Consider the following 25,644-nt stretch of genomic DNA (forward strand, 5'->3'; position numbering starts at 1 on the left):
AATTTATAGATTTGAGTGCCTCCAAAAACAAACTGGAGAGAGCAGATATTAGCAGCTTGACAGCACACCTAGAAGCTCAGAACAAAAAGAGGCAAATACACCCACGAGGAGTAGACAGCAGGAAATAATCAAACTCAGGGCTGAAATCAACCAAGTAGAAACAAAAAGAACTATAGAAAGAAACAAGAAAACCAGGAGCTGGTTCTTTGAGAAAATCAACAAGATAGATAAACCCGTAGCCAGACTAGCCAGAGGGTACAGAGAGAGTATCCAAATTAACAAAATCAGAAATGAAAAGGGAGGCATAACAACAGGAAATTAAAAAAATCATCAGATCCTACTACAAAAGTCTCTATTCAACAAAACTGGAAAATCTGGAGGAAATGGACAATTTTCTAGACAGATACCAGGTACCAAAGTTAAATCAGGAACAAATAAACCATCTAAACAACCTTATGACTCCTAAAGAAATAGAAGCAGTTATTAAAAGTCTCCCAACCAAAAAGAGCCCAGGACCAGATGGGTTTGGTGCAGAATTCTTTCAGACCTTCATAGAAGACCTCAGACCAATACTGTCCATATAGAAGAAAAAGTGGGGAAGAGCCTTGAACACATGGGCAGTGGAGAAATTTTCCTGCACAGAAAACCAATGGTTTATGCTCTAAGATGAACAATTGACAAATGGGACCTCATAAAACTGCAAAGCTTCTGTAAGGCAAAGGACAATGTCAGTCATTAGGATAAAATGGCAATCAAAATATTGGGAAAAGATCTTTACCAATCCTACATTGGACAGAGGACTAATATCTGACATATACACAGAACACAAGAAGTTAGACTCAAGAGAGTCTACTAACCCTATGAAACAAAGAATTCTCATCTGAGGAATATCGAATGCCTGAGAAGTCTCTAAAGAAATATTCAGTATCCTTAATCATCAGGGAAATGCATATCAAAACAACCCTGAGATTCCACCCCACACCAGTCAGAATGGCTAAGATCAAAAATTCAGGTGACAACAGATGCTGGTGAGGATGTGGAGAAAGAGGAACACTCCTCCATTGTTGGTGGGATTGCAAGCTGGTACAACCACTCTGGAAATCAGTCTGGAGGTTCCTCAGAAAATTGGTCACAGTACTACCTGAGGACATAGCTCTACCATTCCTGGCATATACCCAAAATATGCTCCAACATATAACAAGGACACATGCTCCACTATGTTCATAATAGCCTTATTTATAATATCCAGAAGCTGGAAAGAACCCAGATGCCCTTCAACAAGGGAATGGATACAGAAAATGTGGTACATCTAAGCAATGGAGTACTACTCAGCTATCAAAAACAATGACTTCATGAAATTCATATCAAATGAATGGGACTAGAAAATATCATCCTGTGTGAGATAACCCAATCACAAAAGAACACACATAGTTTGCACTCACTGATAAGTGGATATTAGTCCAAACTCTTCAATTACCCAAGATATAATCCACAGACCACAATAAATTCAAGAAGAAGGATGACCAAAGTGTGGATGCTTCAGTTCTTCTTAAAAGGGGAAACAAAAATATTCATAGGAGGAAATATAGAGGCAAAGTTTGGAGCAGCAACTGAAGGAATGGCCATTCAGGGCCTGCCCTACCTGGGGATCCAGACCATATATATACAGCCACCAAACCCAGACAATATTGCTGATGCCAAGAAGTGCATGCTGACAGGAGTCTGATATAGCTATATCCTGAGAGTATTTGCCAGAGCATGACAAATACAGAGGCAAATGCCAGCAGCAAACCATTGAATTGAGAATGGGGTCCCCATTGGAGGAGTTAGAGAAAGGTTTGAAGGAGGTGAAGGGGCTTGCAACCCCATAAGAATAACAACATCAACCAACCAGAGCTCTCAGGGCCTAAACCTCTACCCAAAGAGCACACATGGCTAGAACCATGGCTCCAGCTGCATATGTAGCAGAGGAAGACTTTGTTGGGCACCAATGGACTGAGAAGCTCTTGGTCTTGCCAAGGCTGGACCCCCCTCCAGTGTAGGGGAATGCCAGGGTGGGGAGGCAGGAAGGGGTAGGTGGTTGGTGAGGGGGAACACCCTCATAGAAAAAGGGGGTGGATGGAGGTAATAGGGGAGTAATGGACGGGAAAACAGGAAAGGGGATAACATGTGAAATGTAAACAAAAAATCCAATAAAAAAGGTAGATTACGGACATTATCTTAGAAGTAAGGGCTGGAACAAGTTTTACAAACAAATTAACACAGGAAGCAAGCTGTAGTAGCCATTTTAATATCTGATAAAACAGACTTCCAAACAAAATTAATAAAAAAAAGGACACTTCATACTCATCAAAGTGAAAATCCAGCAAGATGACATGTCAATTAGAATTAAATATTCCTCAAATCCAAGGGCACGTACATTTGTAAAACAAACATTACTAAAGCTTAAATCACATGTTATACTGCACAAATTAATTCACCAGTGGACAAGTTATTCAAACAGAAACTAAACAGAGAAACAATAAAACTAAGAGACGTTATGATTCAAGTGGACCTAACACATATATCCAAAACATTTCCCCTTACCCAACTAACTAACAGGCAGAGAGACTATCCAAATTAACAAAAGCAGAAATAAATTGAGGAACTTAACCACAGACATTGAGAAAATTCAAAGAATCATTAAGTCTTACTTCAAAAACCTGTATTCCACAAACTTCTAAGTCTAAACTAAACGTGCTATTTCCTTGATAGATACCACTTACCAAGACTAAATCAAGATAGGTAAACAATCTGATTAAACTCATCACATTAAAGGAAATAGAAGTAGTCATGAAAATTCTCAGAACAACAACAACAACAACAACAACAACAACAACAACAACAAGAACAACAAGAACAAGAACAAGAACAACAACAACAACAAGAAGAACAAGAACAACAACAACAACAACAACTGGAAGTAAAGGAAGAAAAGAAAGAACAACCCAAACAGAAAACCCAGGATCAGGTAGATTTTAGTGCTGAATTCTACCAGATTTTCAAGCGCTAATATTTATAATCATCAAATAATTCCACAAAACAGAAACAGAAGAAACACTTCCAAACTGATATTGTAATGAATCTACAGGTTCTCTTATACCTAAGTTACATAAATATTCTCCAAGGATCTTCAGTCCAAGCTCTTTTATGAACATTGATGGAAAAAATACTCAATAAAAATAAAATATTTGTAAACCAGATCCAAAAATACGTCAAAAACATCTTCCACCATGATCAAGTAGGCTTCATCCCAGTCATGAAGGGATGGTTCAACATATAATCACCCATCAATATAATCCACCACAGAAATAAATTCAAAGAAAAAAATGTGTTCATTTCATTGGACGCTGAACCTTTGACAAAATCCAACACCCTTCTTGGGGAAACTCTTGGTAAGATCATGAATATAAGACCCATACCTAAACTCAATAAAGGCAGTATACACCCTGATAGCCAATGTCAAATTAAATGGAGTGAAACTTAAAGCAATTCCACTAAAATCAGGGACAAGACAAGGCAGTCCATTTTCTCCATATCTAATTAACGTAGAACTTGAAGTTTTAGCTACATTGATAAAACAACTAAAGGGGACCAAAGAGATACTAATTGGAAGGGAAGAAGTCAAAGTATTACTATTCTCAGATAATATGGTCATAACCTCTACCAGAGAACTCTCACACACCTTCAGAAAACTGTCTGGATACAAAATTAAGTAAAACAAAACAAAACAAACAAATTGAAACAAAACAACAAACCAAAAAATGCAAAAAGCAAAATGAAACAAAACACACAAAAACCCCCTCACAAACCCCCCCAAAACAAAAATGGAATAAACCAAAAAGTACCAGTAGCCCTCCTGTAAAAGCAACAGCAACAACAACATCATCATCATCACCACCATCATCATCATCATCATCATCAACAACAACAACAAATGGGGTAATTAAGAAATTAGGGAACAATATTCTTCATGATAGCCATAAATATTTGGAATAACTCTAACCAAGAAAATTAAGACCTGGATGACAAGAACTTTACCTTTTTGAAGAATGAAATTGAAGAAGATCTCAGAAGATGCAAAGATTTCCCCTCCTTATGGATCAGTAGGATTAACACAGTAAAAATGGCCATCCTACCAAAAGCAATCTTCAGATTAAATGCAATTCCCCATTAAAATACTAATAAAATTCTTTATAGACCTTGAAAAAACAATACCCAACTTCATATGGAAAAACAAAAACACAGGATAGCTAAAAGAATCCTCCACAAATAATAGAACTTCTATGATATCTTCATTCCCAAGCTGTACTAGACAGCAATAGTAATAAAAGCCACATGGTACTGGTATGAAAACAGAAAGGTTGATCAATGGAATGGAATCAAAGACCAGAAGGAAACCCACACATCTAGTGACTATTGACAAAGAAGCCAAAATTATACAATGGATAAAAAAGCATCTTCAACAAATGTTGCTGGTCTAACTGGATATCTTCATGTAGATGAATCCAAATACATTCATATCTCCACAAATATATCAAGTCCAAGTGGTCCAAAAACTTAATCAGACAGACTGAATCTGAAGAAAAGTGGGGAGTAGATTTGTATGTATCAAACAGGAGACAATTCCCAGAAGAGAACACCAACAGTTCAGGCATTAAGATCAACAATTAATGTATGGAACCTCATGAAAATGAAAAGCTTCTTGTAAGGCAAAGAACACTGTCAAAAAGACAAATTTAAGCTTACAGAATGGGAAAGATTTTCACCAACTCCACATCTGACAGAGGGCAGATATTCAAAATCTATAAAGACTCAAGAAACTAGACAGCCACAAAGCAAATAACACATGGAGGGGAAATGCCATGAGAGAGCCCACCCCAACACTACTAACGGTGTTCTTCTGTACTTGCAGACAGTTGCCTTGCATAACTGTAAATTCACAGGCTTCACCTAGTAGCTGGTGTAAACAGATGCTGAGACCTACAGACAAACACTAGGTGCATCTTGGGAAATCTTATGGAAGAAGGGCGTGAGGGATTAAAGGAACAGGAAAGATCAAGCACAGCACAAGAAAACGTACAAAATCAACTAACCTGGACCAATATGGGTTCATAGAGACTGAACTTGCAACCAGAGAACATATATCTGATGGCTCTAGACCCCCTACCCATATATAACATGTGCAGCTTGGCCTTCATGTGGGATCCCTAACATCAGGAGTTGGAGTTGCCTTTGACTCTGCTGTCTGCCTTTGAATCCCTTTCCCATAACTGGTCTGCTTTGTCTGGTTTCAACAGGAAAAGATGCACCTGTAGCTTGAAATGCCAAGTTGGGTTGATGACCATGGGAGGCATCCCCTTCTCTGAACAGGGGGGAATGATGGGGTAGGTGAGGTAAAAGGAGGAACCTGGGGGAAGTTGCAGTTAAGATGTAAATGAATCAATTAAGAATAAAATGGGGGTGCAGATCTAAACAGGAAATTCTTGACAGAGAAATCGCTAATGGCTATGTAGGACTTACAGAAGTAGTCACCATCCTTAGTCACCAGGGAAATATACATCAAAACGACTCTGAGATTCCATCATACCAGTTAGAATGGCTAAGATCAAAAATTTAAGGAACAACTCATGCTGGTGAGGATGTGGAGAAAAGGGAACAGTCCTCCATTGCTGGTGGGGGTGCAAACTTGTACAACCATTTTGAAAATCAATTTGGCAGTTTCTCAGAAAAGTGGGAATAGATCTGTCTCTATCTACAGCACTCCTGGACATACACCCAATGAAGCACCACCATACCGTAAGGATACTTGCTCAACTGTGTTCATAGCAGTTATTTTTGTAATAGTCAAAAATTGGAAACAACTTAGATGTCCCTAAATCAGATAAAAGAACAGATAAAGAATATGTGGAACATTCATACAATGGACTATATTATTCAACTATTAAAAATATTGACATCATGAAATGTGCAGGCCAATGGATGGAAGTAGAAAAAGATCATCCTGAGTGCGGTAATCCAGACCCAGAAAGACAAACATGAATTTTGTACTCACAAGCAGATATTAGTCACAAACTACAGGGTAACCATGCTACAATCCACAGTCCCTAAGAAGCTAAGTAACAAGGAGGGCCCAAGGAGGGATGCTTGAATCTCACTGAGAAGTTGAAATAGATTAGACATCAAAAAGGTGGTTGGAGGCATGGGAATGTTTGGGGAAGATGGTAGGGATAGAGATTGGAGGGATGATGGAGGGAGAGAGTACTGGGAGAGAAAATTGGATTTGGGGGTGGGGTCATCTATGGGATGAGCTAGAAGCCTAGGACAATGGAAACTCTAGGATTCTAGGAGTGTGACCTCAGATAAGACTGCTAGCAATGGGAGACATAGAGCCTGAACCGACCATGTCCTATAACCAGGCAAGACTTCAGTGGAGGGATTGAGACACAAACAGTCAAAAATCAGGGTGGACTGGGACTTTGGGCCTTGCCTCTGCTTTCTGAGTTTTGGATGACAGGTGTGGATAGCCAAGCTCAACTTCTTCACTTCTTAATGCTGTCCTCTTTGAGAAATAAAACTCTATTTGATAGCAAACTTTGTTGTTTTGATCACTGTATCATCGTTTTTCTGCAAGCATGTTTTTATGATACCTTCCTAATTATATAATGTAGTCATTGACCTTCCTGCACGTGTGTAACATGGTTTGCTCACACGTGCTCTTTGCCCTACCTTCCCCTTCTCTTACCACATCCTGCTCTCTCACAGTCACTTCGCTACTTTCAAGCCATTTGAATGATGGAATTTCAGGCTTCTGCCAGCAAGTTCAGCTCAGATTATTAGGAGAGAACATTTCAATATGTTAAAACAGAAGACTTATCTAAAAACATTACTACCTCTGAGATCTCTCCATGTAAATAAACTCTCTCCCCTGATACTTGATATGTGCTCAATTATGGCACGAGTCACTATCTATGTAATTCCAGTAGTTGGCTGTCTTCCCTCTCATTTTTTTGGTCCTTGGACAACAATTGCATTTCTCCTCTTGTGATTGGTAGGTATCATTGCATAAAATAATACTTAATGAATATTTATGGGGCAAATCATCTAGAGGGAGGAGGAGACAGATACTGATACCAAAAAGCCACTAAGGCACATGGGTAGCAAAACTGGAAAGAACTCTACTTTGCTGCTGGTATTGGCAGCAAGTTAGGAAGCCTTCCAGGTGAGTGCCAGGGCCAGGCTTTCTTCATTGACATATACAGGTATCATCTGGCAATAAAAACCACAGGGACTCTCATAAATATGCATTCTTATGTTATGGGGCAAGATCTCGGGGTCAAGGTGACCTTCATGGGAAGAGCAGATGGTACTTGCAGGAATGAGATGTTTTTCAGAAGAAAGCATACGAATAGGGAAATCAGTAACTGTGGCTATTGGAACCATGTGAATGGTGAAGGTGATTTGAATCAGAGAACCTGGGTGTTCCTCACCAAGGCACAAGGAGAGACAAGTTCATAGCACCATTTCACAATCAAGCACACCAAAGCCAATAGATAAATACTCAGAACACGTGGGCTCATGGGATCCTCAGGGAATATGGAGAGAGGACTGTGTCTGAATACTCACAGAACCATCCTTGGGGCTGTCAACTCATATCCTTGCTGTCTTTCCATATTCACCTGAAGGCTCCTCACATGATAGCAGAACTGAATACAGAAAGTGACCACCATGAGCTCCATGTCTGTCTGTATCACCAAGTGCTTCACATTTGTCTGGATCACTGAGTGTGCCCTATCATTTGTGTCAGGCACTATTATTCCTTGAAGATCATGCATCACGTGTGATAGGAGCTGCGTTTCCTGATTTTCATACAGACAGCGTAGAAAACCCAGAGAATGCGGTTGATGGGATTGGAATTTTGCAAGGATGTGCCATAGTAATTCCAACTTTGTCTTCCTAAGAAGGTTGCAGGAAAAGAACTTTTCCATTTCTTTCAATCCCTCTTCACTCAAAAGACCAAATAGAAAGCGCACAGTGGGTGCCTCAAACAGGTTTTGTCTTCCATACCGTTCTACCAGTGTTTCCACAGTTCTGTCGTTTCCCATATCCCCATGTCTTTCCTCACTATCCTCCAAGATGTAGGACATCGCTGCAAAGAACTCCTGGAGACACAAGTGGGCAAAGCTGTAGCTCAGAGAGCTGGGCTGCCTTTGAAGGACACCGATCTCCAGGAAAGTGTTAATGGCATTCCTTGCTAACCCTTGCTTACAGAGGTCACTTTTACTGAACAGGGTCCTTCTTTGGCAGATCCCCTCAGCAGCCAGTGAACAGAGGGTCCTAAGCTGGGTGCTCAGGTGCTGACCTGGAATTGTCAGGGAAAGGTATTTCAGGCAGAGGGCTGTGGTGGTCTGTGAGGTCAGTGAGAGTACTTCACCCTGCTGCATCTGCTTTTCCAGGCAAGCGCAGACCAACCAGCACACCCAGGGGACCTCACACAGGGTCTGAAGCACTGGGTTAGATTGAAGCTTCATATGAGCGGTCATTGCAACTCTTTGCTTTGCAAAATATCTGTAGAAATAGTTCTCCCGTTCAACCTCAGTGAATCCTAGGACTTGAACTTGATTTGGCTGCCCCAGAGAAGGAATGATTTTTTGTAGAGCTGTGGTCCGAGCTGTGAGCATTAAGGAAGCCTCAGGAAGGATGGATTTCCCCAGCAAACTCCCCAGGAGTGTGTGCACAGGTTGTGCTTGACTCCAGTGCACACACAGCTCAGGATTCTGGTCCTCCAAGACCCATGCTGGCTCATCTATGCCATCCAGGATGAAGAGCAGCCTCTTAGGGCGAGACAGGATCTGTCTGATGGGAGCTGTGGGCACTTCCTGGCCTTGTGCTATGAGCTCAGCCAGACTCAGCTGCTTGCACTGGGCCAGCTCTCTGCAGCTGAAGAAGAAGACATGCTGGAAGCGATCCCTGTAGAGCTGGCCCTCCTTCCAGGCTCTCCTCACCTGCCTGGCCAGTGTTGACTTCCCAATCCCAGCAGCCCCCTCTACTATGACTAATTGAGGTCTTTTCTCAGTATCTGAATTTGGGTCAAATAAGTCTTGGATCTCAATCATATGTCCTCCTTCTTCTGGTACACATGAATGCCAGCTTTTCCTGACCAATTTCTCTGAATCTCTTGGGCAAAATTTTCGGAAGAGTAGTAGGTTTGTAAAATTTCGGAACACATTCTCCCTTTTCAATGGCTGAGTGGAGTGAATATTCTCCCCTTTTTGATTCATATGCATTTCTGAAAGGGTTTTAAATAAAAGAGAGTATGTTTGAGCAGAAGTGTATACATTAGCATTTTTTGTTCATTCAATTCTTTCTTCCTATCTTTTTTTTATCATTTAACATCTGCATGCATTTAAGATTCTGTCTACACTGTACAGCATATAGACTGTGGGTATTGGTATATTCTGAACAGTGTAGTGCAGAAAATCTGACTTTAGAGAATATTCTATTTCAAGTGGTCATGTGACTAATAATAATGATGTCTATCATTCATTCATGCTTCAGACATTTATTGGTTTCTCTTAACCTGTGCCAGACCTGCTTTTGAGGCTGAGAGTAAAGGCTGTGAATTCACAGAAATAATCATGCCTTTATTCAGTGCATGAGATGATTCAGTAATTTGGTGGCTGTGGTCTCTCTCTGTAGGAGGTTGTAGAGTAGTGGGGAGATTACAGACAGTGGATAAGGTGTCTACTCCTTACAGATCCTATTGGATTCACCATTACATTCCTGACAACATTATCCTGAAGTCTTGAGAGCCTAGGGATGCCTTAGAGTTCATGCCTCAGGACATAGATGAGATCAACTGTCCCCAGGTCTGGCTGTATTTTGTACTGTATTCCAGATATCTTTGGTAAAAACAAGCCTTGTTTTTGGCTACTGTTTTGATGTATTTTGTCTCCTCTGAAACTCAGCTTGAAATTCATTCGCCAATGTAGGAGTAAGCGATAGTCAGGAGTAAGGGTGTAGTGTGGGTGTTCGGAATCATGGGTTCAGGACCTGTAATAATTAATTGACCAATACTTTTCTGTTAAGAATAGGCAAGCTTTTGTGGGAAGGGGTACCCTTTCTTTCTGACAGGCAACTCTTTGCCTTTATATGCCCTTTTAGAGGCTAAGTAGCCAACGTTTTCAGTATTAGTCTTCCAACCTCCAGAACTATAATTAATATGCATGTTTGAAAACAATCACTGAGCATGGTGCTGTAGCTCTATGATTCATCACTTAGATGACAGAGGTAGGAGCATCAGGAGCTCAGGCCCAGTTTTCCATGTGGGAAATTTGAAACCATCGTAGGCTAAAATCAACTATCAATTTATCAATCAATCAGTTGGTCAAGCAGTAACTCAATCAACCAACCATAAAAAAGAATGAAAATGTTGCCCACCCACTTAAAAGGGGAAGAAAATAATCACAGGAGGGAGAGGAAAGGAGGGACCTGGATGAGAGAGGAAAGGGTGAGGGGAAAAGGGAACAGGATCAGTTATGCAGGGATTGGGGGAACAGGAGTGAAGCCCAGAGGGCCAGGAGAGTGAAAGGAAATAAGCAGCCTGTGGGGTGGGAGTGGAAGGGCCCTCTAGAAAGTACCAGATGCCTGGAAGGTGAGGGACTCTCAGGACTCAATTTGAGTGACAGTAGCTAATATGCCAAACACGGGAGAGAGAGATCTTGAAGAGTCCACCTTGAGTAGATAGACAGGGCCTCAAGTGGTATGAATTGGTTACTAACCCACAGTCAACATTCCTCCCCTGTAATTTTTGTTAGCTCGAATATGTAACTTTTTCTCTAATATTTGGCACTAACTAATTAATGAATTAGTTACTGTACTAGAATCTCTCTGTTTTCTCAGGGTCTATGTATGTACAGCCATATATATATGTATAAGAATATATATATATTCTTTATGACCTATTCAAGAAATGTCACTTTTATTACTTTCTTGTCTAATATCATATCTGAAACTTGGTCAAATTATTGTTGAGACCTGCTTAAGGAGCCTGGTGGTAAATATGGACATGTTTCCCACCCTTTACAGTGTTGAAGCCCCCATCTGGGTGTGTTCCATATGGGGCCAGGAGCCAGTTTCTTGGCTTCTGTCTGTGGTGAAGAGAACCTGTTAAACCTTTTGGAGGGAGTGGATGTCATGCCCTGAATAACCTTTATTCTACATTATGCCATTGTGTGACTGGTCCCTCAGGAAAAGGGATGCCTCAACATGAGTCTACCAGAGCCATCCCCCTTTTCTTATATTTTATTCTATCTTTATAAAATAAAACTTTCATCTTAACAACTCAGAGACCATATTTATTTTGAAAGGGAGTGAACATTTCTCTTGGCAAGAAGGATAGCCATTTATTGAACAAAATGAATTACCAGGAGTCAATTGCCAGCTCTGTTGAGGGATACATATACCTACTTGGAGCCTCTCCTGTCAGGGACCCTGGATGCCAGTGTGCACTGTGTCTGCATTCAGCAGAAGTGGAGGGGAAGAGGGGGTAATCTGGTGTGAGCTGTAAAACTTGGAGCTGGTCCTGAGAAGAAAGGAAGTCACTAAGTGATTGCTGGGAATTGAACTCAGTACCTCTGGAAGAGCAGTCAGTGCTCTTAACCGCTGAGCCATCTCTTCAGCCCTAAAGCTGATACTGTCAACAAGGATGGAGATGGCTGCTGGACTAGAGTTGGATTTTGTTGTTTTTGTTGACGAAGAAGTATTAGCAAGGGGGAGGAGGGAAAACTTCTGAAACATTTTATCCTCTACTTCTGACACCCTAGGGAGATAAAAGGTCTTTCTCTGCGTGGCCATTTAACAACAAAAGAAGATCACTCCAAGTTGCATTAAGTGAGAAATAGTCTGTCCTATGTCCAAAAATAATGTCAGTCGAAGTCCAATGACACAAAGAGTCACAAGAAAGCCACAATCTGTTCCTGTCATGGAAGGAACAACTCAGAAAATCCATCCCTGCCATGGGCAGACCAATCCTCCCTTCAACAGGTGCAATACACATATTAATGTCCCTGTCACAGACAGAACAACTAAGACAATCTGCCCCTGTCATGGGTGAAATTCACACAGACTTACTCCTATCACAAGCATAATACAGACAGGCTTTCCCCTGTCATGGGCAAAATACACACAGACTCTGCCCCAGCCATGGGGAAAATATACACAGATCTGGTGATGTTGCCAGCTCATGCCAGAGCCAGAACCAGTGAGGTTAAAGTGTCCCACAAGCCCCTCCCTAGTTACTATGGTGACCTGACCAGTCCATGCTGGAACTGAAGTCTGGAAGGCTGGAGCATCTTCCAACCCTGTTAGTTACTAAGGTATCCAAGCCTTCCTGATACTTACAAGCATAAGATAATCCGAAAGCAAACCACAAACAGAAAAGCTAGAGGAGACACATACAGCCGTGGTACCTTCTTGAGCCCTTCCTCTGATCCATTGTCCTATTGTGGGTCTCCCCCCACCCACAAGAGGTGAGCTTCCTGGCCAATGCACCAAATGTGAGGTCCGAATTGAACCTCTTCCAGGACCTCTTGAATGAGACTCACTGAGGTAGTGATCGATGCAAGAGCAAGAGGAATTTTATTGTTTCAACATGTTGGGGCCATCCCACTTCAAGAGGGAGATGATTCCTGAGCAGACTCTAAAAGGGAGTTATATACCTTTGATAAGGGCAGAATTTGAACAATGGTAACTAGGCAGGGTACTATTAGTGGGGTAAAGGAACCTTCAAACTAACTCATGATCAGAAGACCATCCAGGACTTTCTAAGGGAGTCAGTTGGGGAGTCACAAGTGGCTCTGTCTGATAGTTGGCTTGCATTTGTTCCAGGAACTAAACTATCTCTACTCCTTGGAAGGGAGGGGGTCTTTGTGCTCAGAGGTTTGTGGTGGAATTTCCCCAGTGGCCTTAGATTGACCTCAATTCTGACTCAGCATCAAGTACAGGATAGAAGAAACCAAACCCAAACACAATTGAGGATGCCAAGAAGTGCTTGCTGACATGCTGACAGGAGCTTTATATAGCTGTCTCCTAAGAGGCTTTACCAGAGCCAGGGCAAGTTAGTTGCAGATGCTTACATCTAACAATTGGACTGAACATAGGGACCCAGTGGTGGAGTTAGGGGAAGGACTGAAGGAGCTGAAGGCATTTGCGACCCCATAGGAAAAAAACCAATACCAACCAATCAGACCTCCCAGAGTTCCCAGGGACTAAACCACCAACCAAAGAATATAAATGGAGGGACCCATGCCTCCAGTTGTATGTGTAACAGAGAATTGCCTTATCTGGCATCAATGGGAAAGGAGGCCCTTGACCCTGGGAAGGCTCAATGCCCCCACCTTGGGAGATGCTAGGGCAGTGAGGCAGGAGTGGGTGAGTGGAGGAACATCCTCATAGAAGCAGGGGTGAGGGGAATGGGATAGAGAGTTTTTAGAGGAGAAACTGGGAAAGTGGATAGCATTTGAAGTGTAAAGAAAGAAAATAACCCAAAAGAAAAAATAAAGTATAGGAATTAGACAATATAAATAAATAATATTTTATAAATTAATAAAAATACTCAGATGAACATTAGAAAACTTGGGGATACCAAGAAATGAAAAATCTTCTATTTATAGGTAATAGCAAATGGGGGAAGGGGACTCTCAGGTCAATACACAGACCAGATATTTAACAAGATGATAGAAATCAGGAAAGACCATCTCATATAGATACAAGAAGAAGAAAAGAGAAAGAAAGAAAGGAGAAAGAAAGAAAGAAAGAGAAAAAAGGACCAGAAAAGCAACTTCCAATTACAGTTATAATACTAAACATACAGAGCATAAAGTGGTTACTGAATGCCACAAGAGAAAAAAAAAAAACCAATCGCACACAAGTTACAGATGATGGCAGTCATCAGACTGATATGAAGCCAGAGAGAGAGGAAGACAGAGGAATTAATTGGCTTCATAGTATTTCTGGGTGTGGAGCCTGCACCATTTATTTTCTGTAACAAGGCAAGGTTTCCAGTTGTGGGACTTGGAAACCAACCCACTTACAAATCCTTTGCACACAAGCTGTCCTACAAGCAAGGTGTGCTTGAGGGAGTGGCCAATCAATGACTTTTCTAACAAGAGACCCTAGACACCAGAGGGAGCACATGCCTACAGGTCCTGGATGGCTAGGAACTTGAAGCTTGATGGCCCAGAGACTAGGGTAGAACCGAACATGACTGAAAAACAATGAACTATCAATGAAACTATTTCTAATGACATTCTTCTGTACTCAGAGATTGGTGCCTAGCTCCATCACCATCAGAGAGTCTTCCTCCTGAAGCCGATGGGAGAAGATGCAGAGACCCACAGGCAAACATAAGGGCAAAGATATTGTCCTTAATTCCAAGGACCTCCTGGGAGCAGTAGTTAGGCCCAACTGTGAGGCTTCAGGGGCAGGATATGTAGGGGGCTGTTCAGGGCTCTCCAGTTCTTGGACTCTTGCTGTGCACTCTTCTCATGTTTTTGTCACCTTTGATCATCTCCACTTGGGCAGTGAGATTAAACTTTCAGCCAGAGGTCAACTTGTCCCTTCTTGATTGCTAGTGATGGTATGGATTGTGGGTTCCAGTCCTCAGTCACCCCCTCTGATATTAGAAAATTGGGTAAGTCAGACTGGAAACTCATGGCCTTGTGGGTTGAGGCTGGAAAAGCTTGGTGAAGGAGTGCACAGGCTCTCCCAGTGAAAAAGGATGGGGAGGAAGTATCTAGTTACACAATTCCCATAGATTTAATGCCACACTTAGAACTCTTCCAACAATCCTGTGAGATCATGTGAGGGCTAGCATTGTCAATGTCAGGGGATCTAGAAGCACTCAGTACAAATATCCCTGGGAAGGTTTGTGAGGGATAGGTTAGGTTAACTGAGCTAGGTCCACCCCATTTGTAGGTGTCACCATTGCAAGTGCTGAAGTTCTGGACTGAATGAGAAGGAAAATTGATCTGAACAGCAGTATTCATCTGTTTCTGTCTCCCAACTAAATACTTGTGACCAGCTGTGTCAATCCTTGTTCCTCTGACCTTTGTACCTGAAGGATCATTCTTGATCTGTGAGCCTTTCCTGTAAAAAACAGCTTCCATCATAAAAACATGATAAACCACTAGTAGTCCTGGGTAATAACTTTAATAGAACTCACTGTGTAGCTCAGGCTGCCTGCGAACAGCGGTTATTCCAGTTCAAGGTGTGGTGGGAAGAATGGACTTTGAAGGAAAGATAAGGGTTGGGTATAGGCAGGACTTTCACATTTTAGCAGCAGATGGAGGAGGAGAAAGTCACTCCTTAGGCACTGATTGTTCTAGATCCCAGCCCCATGTCTGTCTCTATGTGCTGTGAGTTTGAACAAGTTAACCTCTCTCTAGACCTTGTGCATTGGAGAGAGATGGCTACTTTGATCCTCAAGACAAGAAGGAGGCAAGGGCATGGTCTTTGTAAGTGCAAACAAATTAAGAGAACTCATTAGAAACTGGCTGAAGCTGAGGCAGGAGCATACCCTCTTCTCTGGTCCATCTCAATAGACAAGACCTTCTTGGAGCTTCAGGACCTCCCTGACCCCCAGGATCTTCAGTGCCATCTCAGATTCTGAGCTGAGCTCTGGGTGCCAGCTGGGACAGGCTTACTGCTCTCCCACATGGTTTCCCCACCTGTCAAATGCAACTTCAGCACTGCAGAGCCCAGAGGATCATTTCTAGCCTGTGACTCGTAGTACTCCACTGTGGGGACTCAACTTGCCTGAGACCCCAACATTGACTTAGTTAGGACAGACAAAGAACACATGAAAGTTCATCTAAAGGACAAGCTCAGTGGAAAAAAACCAATGTCCTAGCTAAGCTTACAGAAGTGCTGATACAATTCTGGTGGTCAGCATTGCTTAATAACAGGCTTGCCAAATGAAGGCTTGTGACTTTTGCAGGGAGCTAGCTTCCTACAGACCTAGGGCTTGCGACCTTTGCAAGGAGCCAGCTTCTTACAAGACCTAGGCCAACATCCTGCAGATGTGAGTCAGCTACCTTATTGGCTAGTACATCAAGGTCTCTTGGCCCCCTGAAGATTTCCTCTTCCCACAGCCTTGCTATAGTATATAACCAGAGCTTGTAAGAATTAAAATTGTCGCCTTGATCAGACTCTTTTCTTGGAGTCCTTCTTCATGTCTCTTATCCCCCATTCTCTTCCAGGTACCATCTGGACCCTTGTTGACTGTCCTGCAGGATGGGACACTCCACCATGCTGCTCTGGCCTTGCATTTGAGTTACTTAACTTAGTTCCCCATAAAGGGGAAGGCTCACATGGGAAGAGCCACATCTATCTGCTCAAAGTCCCACCTACAGCTCTCAGGCTAGTTAACCTTTTCTTCTGCATCTAGACTTGTTAGATTTCAATGAATTTCTCTTTTATATCTGAAAATGTCTCCCAGACTCATGGTCTGAACTTGGTAGTTTTGACCAGTTGTGTAGGGTAGGAAACTGCATGCTGAGGGTGTTCCCTTCCCTACCCTTCCCTTCCCTTCCAGTTCCTTTCCTTCCTTCCTTTCTTCCTTCTTTCCTTCTTTCTTCCCCGCCTCTCCATTATCCCCCTCTCTGTTTTTGGGTCTGAGTAATGAGGAAGAATGCCCTATGGGAAGGAGACTGGTTGTGTGTTGTTCAGAAAGGGCAGGAGTAGGAGACAGGAAGAACTTCTGGGGCCCTTCATGCTTACCCTCATACTCTTCTCCATGGTCACATGGGGGACAGTGAGGCATTCACAGTTGCTGCTGTGGAATGGTCCTGCTCTGGGACCATGAAGGCCACACACCTCTCCTGGGTCTACTCTGCTCCTCTGTGTGAGTCTCTATTCCTTTCTGAGCCTCAGCTCCCTCATGAGTGGCTCTGAGCATCTGTCACACAGGCTTGCACACTATAATAACAGCAACAATAGCATGGGCTTGTACTTGGAATTATTGAGCATTTATTGAATATAAGACTGTTTAATATTTCACCTGGATCATCACTCAACTGCTACAGCCTAAGGAAATAGATGTTCATCTTCCTCTTTCCCAGATGGATACATTGAGGAGGACTGGAGCGCTAAAGACTGGACTTGTCATGTTGGTTTCCCAGAGACATTCTGCATGCCTGACTGTCTCCCCTGAAGCTTCAGGGTCTCTTTCCAAGGGGCTCTGAGCACCACTTGGGAAGCTGAGCATGTACTTCTGTAGAGCAGAGTGTTCTCTAGAATTCAGTTAGAGGCTTCTGAAAGCCTTCCTATTCCAGCCTCTCTTGGGCCTATGAACTGTTTTGAGAGGAGGCTGGCCTGCCCATGGAAACCTTGGCAGGAGGGCTTAGTGGTAATGAAGGTGCTACAGAGTGATCAATTTGGGTTTGCTGTACTTACCTAGACGGAATTTCCTCTGTGGTTTCTCCTGCAACATCTCTATTCGTTTCTTCAGGAACATCTCTAAATCTATCTCTGTTTGGAAGTTGGGGCACAAGTCCCCCGTGCCCTCTTCAACTGCATGCTGAGCACCCTCTGTGTTACTTTCCTCCTTGGACTGAGATTCTTCCATGGTGACAGCCCTCAGGTATTGATTCTTTAAGAAGTCTGTGCTCTTATTGCTTCAAGACTCTTTTCTGTTGTTGCAAACTGTAGTCCAATGGCTTCTTGTCTCTGCCAGACATTTCTGCTCTGGGAATGGGTGTTTGATCACGATGGATGGAGGAGACCTGGTAATGAAAGAAAGCAGAGCAACTTCTATGGGGTCAGATAAACCTTTGATCAGAACAATGTAAAGACACAAGTATTCCCTGGGGAGTGGGTTCTGTGTGTCCAGTGGGGCTTGAGCTTCATAGGGCAGAAGAAGGAACTCTGGGACAGGAGTGTTTAACTGTGGCCATGTTCTTTAATGTTTCACAGCTAAATGATGTCAGAAGGTGTTCTAGATACTGTGTTGGCTTTCCTGAATGCAGCTGTGCTTAACATTATACTGAGTTGAGGTTCTTAGCTTGTCCAAGGTTCTTCTTTTAGGTCATTAAGGTTATTTATCTCACCCTAAGGACAGATAAAGGAATGAGGGTTGTGTTCTCTTAATGACTGCTTCCTGTGGGAGGGGGATGAAGGAGGTGGAGCTTCATCCCAGGGCTCGGAGTTGAGGGGTTTGTATGTTGTGGGTCGACTTCATGTGCTGCAAAGAAAGAGGTTTTTAACTTGATCTACTCTGCTGGATCAGTCATATGATTGCTGCCATTTACTTCTGGAGAAACCTTTGCCAACAGGAATTAGACAGGAGGCTGTGAACTATACAGTGAGATGGAGGATAGGGGACCCGGTATGTCCCAAGCCAGAGTGGCCATTGTTCTGTGACTGAGTAATAGCAGTGAATGGGTCCAGGAGGACCTCATATATAACTTTTAAAGGACAAGGTAAAAATGATGTATGATGATAAGGAGAAATGAAGAAATCAATGGAAGGAGCCAAGACAGAGGGCTGTGGTTATCAATCCTAAGATAACTATATTGAGGTATCCTGGGTTTTCTTCACTAACTTTGTCTGACTTAGCTATCTAGGAAACTTGGCTGTCCTACACCACCCCTGTGAAGAGCATTTATGATGCTTAGTATATGTCTCATCCCTGGTCCTTCCTATGAATATCTCATTATTCAGAACACTTATTCCTGCAGATTCAAGGCAGACAGGAGGGTGCAGGCTAGTCTGTGACAGAAGCAGGCATATGAACCAGACAGGTGAATTCAGCAGTCTATCGCCCAACTGAGCTGGCTTGCAGACTCTCCAAGCAGAGGCCTGGGCCCTGGGCCCTGATTTTTAGGGGTAGGTTCCCATGTCTGTCACAATATTTCTTAGTAGAGTGAAACCAGCCCTTATCTTCCCACAACTAAGTGGTTTGGTAGAATCTGGGTCCCACTACTTACCCTACTCTTCCATGAGGCCCACTGGAGTGTGTGTCCTTGAATAAGGTTCCTCAGCCAGGAAACTGTTCTTCAAATGTGAAGGAGACTTTGGACCCTTATCAGGAAGGTGTCGGAGAGCCTGCGCAGATGTAAGTTGAGCATTATTCAGGTTATTTCCTGTTAACTCTCTGCAGTTGCCTGATCTGGAGGAGTCAGGCTGAGCGCTTCATCCCGGTTTACAGAAGCCCTGCCTGCCTGCCTGCAGCTCAATTCTCTCCTCTATTGATGTGGGACCCAAGGTTTGCCAATAGGTCATCAATAGCTCCTGGATCTTCCCAGATTTGTGCTCTGGATCTCTTTGCTTCTCCTCCTCCACTATAGCCTGTCTAGTCTCAGGCTGTATCTTAGGCCACAACACTGTGTATTTTTTTTTGACTCTTGAAGTCTCCTAAATATCACATTGAGGTTTTTTTTTTTGTCAGTTAATGTTTAATTTTAATAATACCTGTTTAAAGAGTCAACAACACATGAGGAAATGTCTTCTATGAATGTTTACATGGGTGAACACATGCTTTAAATATGCAGTGGAGGAGAGGTGCATTCAGTTAACAAAGTTTAAAAGAAAATCCCTTGTTATCAATTACACAAAGCATATAAGAATATTTCTCTGAATGCATAGATTAAGACTCGGAACTCCCCTAAGAGCAACCATGCAGTTTCATCCCACTGCCAGAGACACTGACCCCAGAGGACTGTGGCAAAGGACAGGACACTGGGTAGAGCCATGGGGGACATGACCTTTGGTCACTCTGAAGTGCTCGATTGCTCTTCTGTCACCCACCTCCCAGCCAAATCCCACTGCTTCTCAGAATCTCTAATAAACTAGGGTGGCTGAAGGAGTCAGAACCCCAGGAATTTAGACATGAATTAATACTGAGTTTATTTCTTCCAAGATAGAATCACAGTTAACTGAATTACTAAAGTTTTTCAAAGCGAATTAGAGGAAAAAAGGTTAGTACACTAAGTAAAGTAGTTTCTGTTTGGTTGAAACACAAGGGAGGTTTCTTCAGTAAAGCACTTGGGGGAAAGGGTGATGAGTAATGGCCACTCTGCTATGCAGACGCTCTACAGGGGAGTCACCAGCTGTGCCAGGGGCGGGTACCATGCAGTCACTCCACAGTGACCCTGGCTTTGAAGAACACTCAAGCTCATTTCGGCACTCAGGTGGCAGTGGGAGGCCATTACCTCAGCACAATGCTCTCTTCCAGTGCATCTGCATGTTTCCAGTCAACTGCAGTGTTCTAATAAAATTAATACCCAGGAAGTTAAGTTTCTTTGGAAACTATAGGCACTATGGGGGAAAAGCTTAAGACAGCAGGGATCCTGGTCAACCCTACTCCAGCCCTGCTCTCCTGCTTCTCTATGTGGGCCAGGTTCTTTGTAAAGTTAAGCAAACAGAGGCTTGTCAACCTTAATGATGCCAAGGAGGGGAAGACTCTTGAATGACTCTTGGAGAAGATTCATACCCCACACTCTAGAGTCGAATCAGGTCCTCACAACTGACTGTGGAGGTAACGGGGAATTCCTAAGATTGAACGATTTGTTTACAAAAGCAACAGACGTCAGAGTTATGTAAAAACCCTAATAATTTCCAAAATAACCTTTATCTTTGATACAAAAATAAAGATGCTAACTCCTTTAGTTCGGTTTCCCACAATAACCTTTAAAACAGCAACAAATCCAGGCTCAAAAGCTGCTCTTCGTTCCTGGGGGGTGAGAGTGATGGACGGACCAGCAGCTTGTGCTCTTCTTGGATGGCGCAATTAAACAGGGGTGACAGGAGCGGCCTCTGAGCAAGGTGGTGGCCCCTTTAGAAAGCATTAGAGAGCCCTCTAGTGACTGTGGAGGGGAGATGTGAAGATGACTGTGAGACAGCAGTAGTCATGAGTGGTCATAAAAGAAAACTGGGGGAGGGGAAGCTCTTTTGGTTAACAGCCTATTTACAATTAGGTAACTACATTTTTAAATACTTTAAACCTGAGTAACGTTTATAAATATGCTATATGAGACCTCCCAGCCGCAGGTCGCACCGGAATCCCTTTGTCCAGTACCTGTGCTTGCTTTCCCCAGTCTCCCTCCCTAGTCAGTTCAAAATTTCTTGAGTGTCATGAGCATGCAACATCAAGAGAAACGCGCCCGGCCTGTCAGGCGCACTGTCAACAGGAGTGGCTAGAAATAGGTCCACACTCTCGGTTTCTGCTTCGACAACTCTCTAGATTCCGCACGTAAAACACTGGCTCTCGTACCTTGGGCTGCTGCCTCTCAAGACGATTTTCCAGCTGCTCAAAGATTCAGCAGTAGGGTTATTGTGCTCCAAGAGGCTTGGAAGAGCAGCACCGCTGCTGGGGGTCGGGGTTCCCGCCTGCCCAGGCAGGATGTTAGTGATCACTGAGCAGTGGCACCGGGGGCCCTGGCAGGCATCCGAGGCTTTGGGATCAATGGCTTGTCCTTTGGCCCAGAGGTGACACCTACTGTCACAATACTCAGTGATAGAGTATTGCCCCTGCTGCATTGGTATGTCAGTTTTGAAGCTCTCCGGTTGAATCAAGGCCTCTCAGTCAGTGAGGATGCAGGGTTTCTAAACAGAAAATTATTCTCACTTATTGTGAGAACCAGTTCCAGCTCCTGGAAGTCCTGGAGTCGTGCAACATCTTTGTCCTTTCTTAACAGAGTATTGGGTAACTTTCTTATCTTTTCCACTTGGTCTGGATTAACACCCAGCTCACAGCAACTCACTCTGAGCAGTTCTTGGTAGGTGAGTTCTTGTCGATCCAGTTCAATGTCAATGAAGTCATTTTCACGAAGAGATGGGTTCTGAATCCTCACCTTGAGTACCACCTCTTGCATATTAAATGGAAATGCTCCGGTGAAGAAAAATGGCTGGAATGCTGGCGCTGGTCCTGTGTATGTCCCATTTTGAGGCTCCAGAGACACCGGTGGCTTGGATGGGACAGAGAACAGGTTCTGACTCACTGGTGGCTGACAGACAGGACCAGGTTTTGTGCTTTCTGGTGTTCTAAGTATGGCAGAGGGGGCAGAAATATCACCATTTTGGACCAATGCCAAAGAGGTGTGGTCCCTAGGAAAGGCTCCTAGCAGAAGGGTCACTGTGGGGGAAAGCAATGGAGACGAGCCATCTTCAGGGGGAGACACCAGAGGTGGGGAGGAGCTCCGATTCTGCAGCTGGGTGGAGTCTTCTGCTGCAGGGGTGTAGATAAAAGGGAAGGCTGGGATGGCCAGGTAGTTGGGAACAAAGGGCAGTTCTCACTCCTTCTTCAGCTGGGGAATCTCGTCATCATCATCAGCTTCTTCCACTCCCATAATCTTCCTGATTTCTCTCTTTGATGTTAATTGTACCGGCATTTCTCCTTTTGTTGTAAGAATCTCTCTGTCAGCTCCTGATTGTAACAGGTAGGATACCACCTGCCCATGGTTGCGTTTACATGCCCAGGGTAAACAGGTCCAGCCATTGACCTCATTTTGGGAGTTCACATCCACCCCGCTCCACCAGTTTCTCCACCTCCCGAATGTCCCCCAAGGCCGCTGCCTCCTGCAGCCTCTCCTGCTGTTCCTTCTGCAGTAGGAGGGCGCTCATTTTCCCCAGGGCCCCGGGCCCCCGGCCGCCCCGCCCTGAGCCTCCGCGGCCCGCTCCTGGCCATGGGGAGGGAGCGCCTGGCTCGCCTGCCCCACTCGAGTCTCCGCCCGCGCCCGCCCGGGGCCTCGCGCTCCCTCCCGCCCACCAGCAGATCCCCAGTTGCTGGCGGGCCCGCAGGCCCAGGCCTCCGCCCCCACCCCACATTGAGGTTTTGATTCTGATCAACACTTTATTCTTTATCTGTGTGTGTGTGGTGTGCGTGTGCGTGTGCGTGTGTGTGTGTGTGTGTGTGTGTGTGTGTGTGCATTTTTATATGCAAGTGGACTCACATGTGTGAGATCTTTTGATGATTATAGAAGTTAGGGTGTGAAGGGAATCTCTCTTTTCCCAAGCTGCTGTAATGCAGACAAGTTCAGGGCCATCTTGCATATTCAGGTCCAAATCACTTTCGCTGCAATATGACTGGCAGCTGTATCATGTTCCAAGACCAGGTACTGTCCCTTCTCCTAAGTGCTGTAGCAGGGCCAATTCTCCGGCTATTGTGAACCCAAGGCATGGTTTCCTGCCTGCTTCAGATGGTGCGAGGAGAGTTCCAGGGCAAAAAAGACTATCTCTTTCACCCATGACACTTTAGGGGAGACAGTGTCAGGGCCAACATTCCCATACTCATACTCTTTGGGCCTGTACAAACACAACACCCACAATGTTTGGGGCATGTTCCCTCTAGTACTCCAGCTGTTTAGGGGTATAGTCAGCCCTCCTGCTCTGCTGACCCCAGGTCTTGTTCTCCCATGATGCACAGGGGAAAGGTGGGGCCAGTGCTGCAGAGCACTCAGACATCAGTGCGTCCCTGGACAGCAGCCCAGGTCAGGGATTTCTGCCTGGCCTCTGGTGGTAATTGCTCCCTGTTGCTGAAGGACCATAGATCCTGAAGTAAACCCAGAGGCAGTACAGGACAATACCCCACCATGGTCCCTGGTGGCCACATTGGCTACTCACATTGAACTGTTCCTCAGTACCCTCGAGTCCTCAGTTCTGCCTCTCCTTATTGTGCCCATATCCTTCTGTTTCTCTTTCTCTTACATTTCTCCACCCCTTATCTGTTCCTCTTAGTGGCTCGAGGGATTTGGGTATCAGGAGTGTTCTCAGGGGTGGTCTCAGGAGTGTGATGGCCTGTCTATGCTTTATGGTTCTGGACAGGGATCATCTTCAGCATGGTCTGCTCGCCACACTCCTTGCTGGTCTGCAAAACGCAGACTGGTGATCATCTCATGCCAGCTACCTGTCCAGGCCCCATGACATCAGACTGGTGGTTGTCTAGGGCTTACTCTTGACCCTGCCTGGGCTAGCTCCCAACCCTTGGAGTCCACAGGAGTGTTGCTTGTCTTGGGCTTGCTTTGTTCAGGGACTGTTAGGCAGCTAATCATTCAGATGTCCATAGGTCAGAACACTGAGCCTAGACATAGGCTTTCTCTTCTCTGCCACCTACTGATGCACATATGACACAGCAGCCACAACAGCAACACCTTTGCAGGCAGGTGCTGTGGAAATCTTTTCCTGGGACATGATTGATACAGAATAGCAAGGTCCATTGTAGGTGGTGCCATTCCTGAGGGGTGGTCCCGGGTCATGTAAGAAAGCAGGCTAAGCAAGCCCTGGAGAGAAAGCCAGTAAGAAGTACTCCTCCATGGACTCTGCTGCAGTGTGTGGCCTTTTGTTTCCACTGTCTCCTCAGGAAAGACAATAAGGTGTACAGTGAAGTGAACGTATTCCTTCCCAAGTAGCCTGTGTGCAGTCCTGGTGTTTATCTTAGCAACAGAAAGCAAATGAAGACACCTCCTGTGTTGCAAGTGGTTTCCTTCAAAGATGAAAATTTCATCTCAAACATAATTGCTATACACTAGTGAGTGACCTGCTAAGCTATCTTGTAAGAGACCTGAGAGATTTGCTCTTTTGTTTTTTTTTCTATCCTTAATTTTACTTTATCAAAGTTTTTTTCTCACACAATATATTTTAATCTTTCAGACCAACACAACTCCCAGAATTAATAAAAACATCATCTTTCCCTTCACCCTTGGCAGTCTTTATGTAGTGTATTAGGAATAGCCATTCTGGCTGTTCTGAGACCCTGTGGTGGTTTGAGTATGAATGGTCCCCATAAGCTCATACATTTGAATGCTTGTCCCTAGTTGGTGCAGCTGTTTGGAAAGGATTAGGAGGAGTGTCCTTCTTGGAGGTGTACAACACTGGGGCAAGCTTTGAAAGTTGAAAAGTCCACACAGCTCCTAATGTCACTGTTCCTGTGTTGTGCTTCTGGTTCAGGATGTGAGGCCTCAGCTACAGTCTCAGCACCATGCCTGCCTGTCTGCTGCCAGGCTCGTAGCCATGATGGTCATGGGCTCCATCTATGAGCCCCGAATTGCAGTCTTTTAATTTCATATGGTCCCATTTGTCAGTTTGTCTCATTTCCCTGGTGACTAGAGTCCTCTTCAGAAAGGCCTCCTCTGTTCTGCTCCATGAGGTGTTTCCCCTTCCAATAGGTAGTTTTGGGATCAGGTCTATGTTATCGTCTTTGGTGAATTTGGAGCTGAGTGCTTGCAGAGGGAATGGTCCGTCTTCCACATGTCTGGTTTGTAATTGGTAGCAACTTTTCTCTGTACAATGTATACTTTTCTGGTCAGTGTTAACTGCTTGTCATTTTACTTTACAATGAACCCCATATTCTATCATCTAAAATGTTTTCTTTTTTAATATATTTTTCCTTTGATATTTTATGTGTTTACATTTCAAATATTATCCCCCTTTCCATCTCTCATGCCCCTCCCCCTCTTCCTGTTTCTGTGATGATGGTCCCACTCCCACCTACTCACTCACCCACCCACTACCACCTCAATACCCTGACATTCCCCTACATTTGGGAAACAAGACTTCATAGGATTGAGGGCTTTTCCTCATATCGAAGCTGGACAATGCCATCCTCTGCTA

General features: G+C 44.0%; 1 protein-coding gene, 1 non-coding gene and 1 pseudogene across 7 annotated transcripts in view; all 3 read right to left on the reverse strand.

The window, feature by feature from the left end:
* Nlrp1b (NLR family, pyrin domain containing 1B) overlaps window positions 1-19,125 on the reverse strand; it is a 55,177-nt gene extending 36,052 nt beyond the window's left edge. For 4 of the 6 annotated variants that reach the window (XR_015631782.1, XR_015631781.1, XM_087574980.1 and 1 more), the window contains exons 1-3: window positions 19,026-19,125; window positions 17,494-17,822; window positions 7,666-9,328 (exon numbers count right to left, since the gene is read on the reverse strand). Coding sequence is in view for 4 of the 6 variants with exons in the window: in XM_087574980.1 (XP_087431106.1) it covers window positions 7,666-9,328; window positions 17,494-17,665 (1,835 nt within the window). In the remaining 2 variants the exon portion in view is untranslated. Of the gene's footprint in view, window positions 1-7,665; window positions 9,411-17,412; window positions 17,823-19,025 lie in introns of those variants that run through there. The other 2 variants (XM_087574981.1, XM_087574982.1) reach the window with 1 other exon arrangement.
* Window positions 19,126-21,407: 2,282 nt separating this feature from the next.
* Ankrd40-ps2 (ankyrin repeat domain 40, pseudogene 2) lies at window positions 21,408-22,659 on the reverse strand (annotated as a pseudogene).
* Window positions 22,660-24,066: 1,407 nt separating this feature from the next.
* Window positions 24,067-24,198, reverse strand: LOC120095447 (small nucleolar RNA SNORA17). Its single transcript, XR_015632511.1, has one exon. It is a non-coding gene; the product is annotated as a small nucleolar RNA SNORA17 (small nucleolar RNA).
* Window positions 24,199-25,644: the final 1,446 nt, after the last annotated feature.

This window comes from Rattus norvegicus, chromosome 10 (genome assembly GCF_021556685.1).
Source record: "Rattus norvegicus strain SHRSP/BbbUtx chromosome 10, alternate assembly SHRSP_T2T, whole genome shotgun sequence".
Lineage (NCBI taxonomy): Eukaryota > Metazoa > Chordata > Mammalia > Rodentia > Muridae > Rattus > Rattus norvegicus.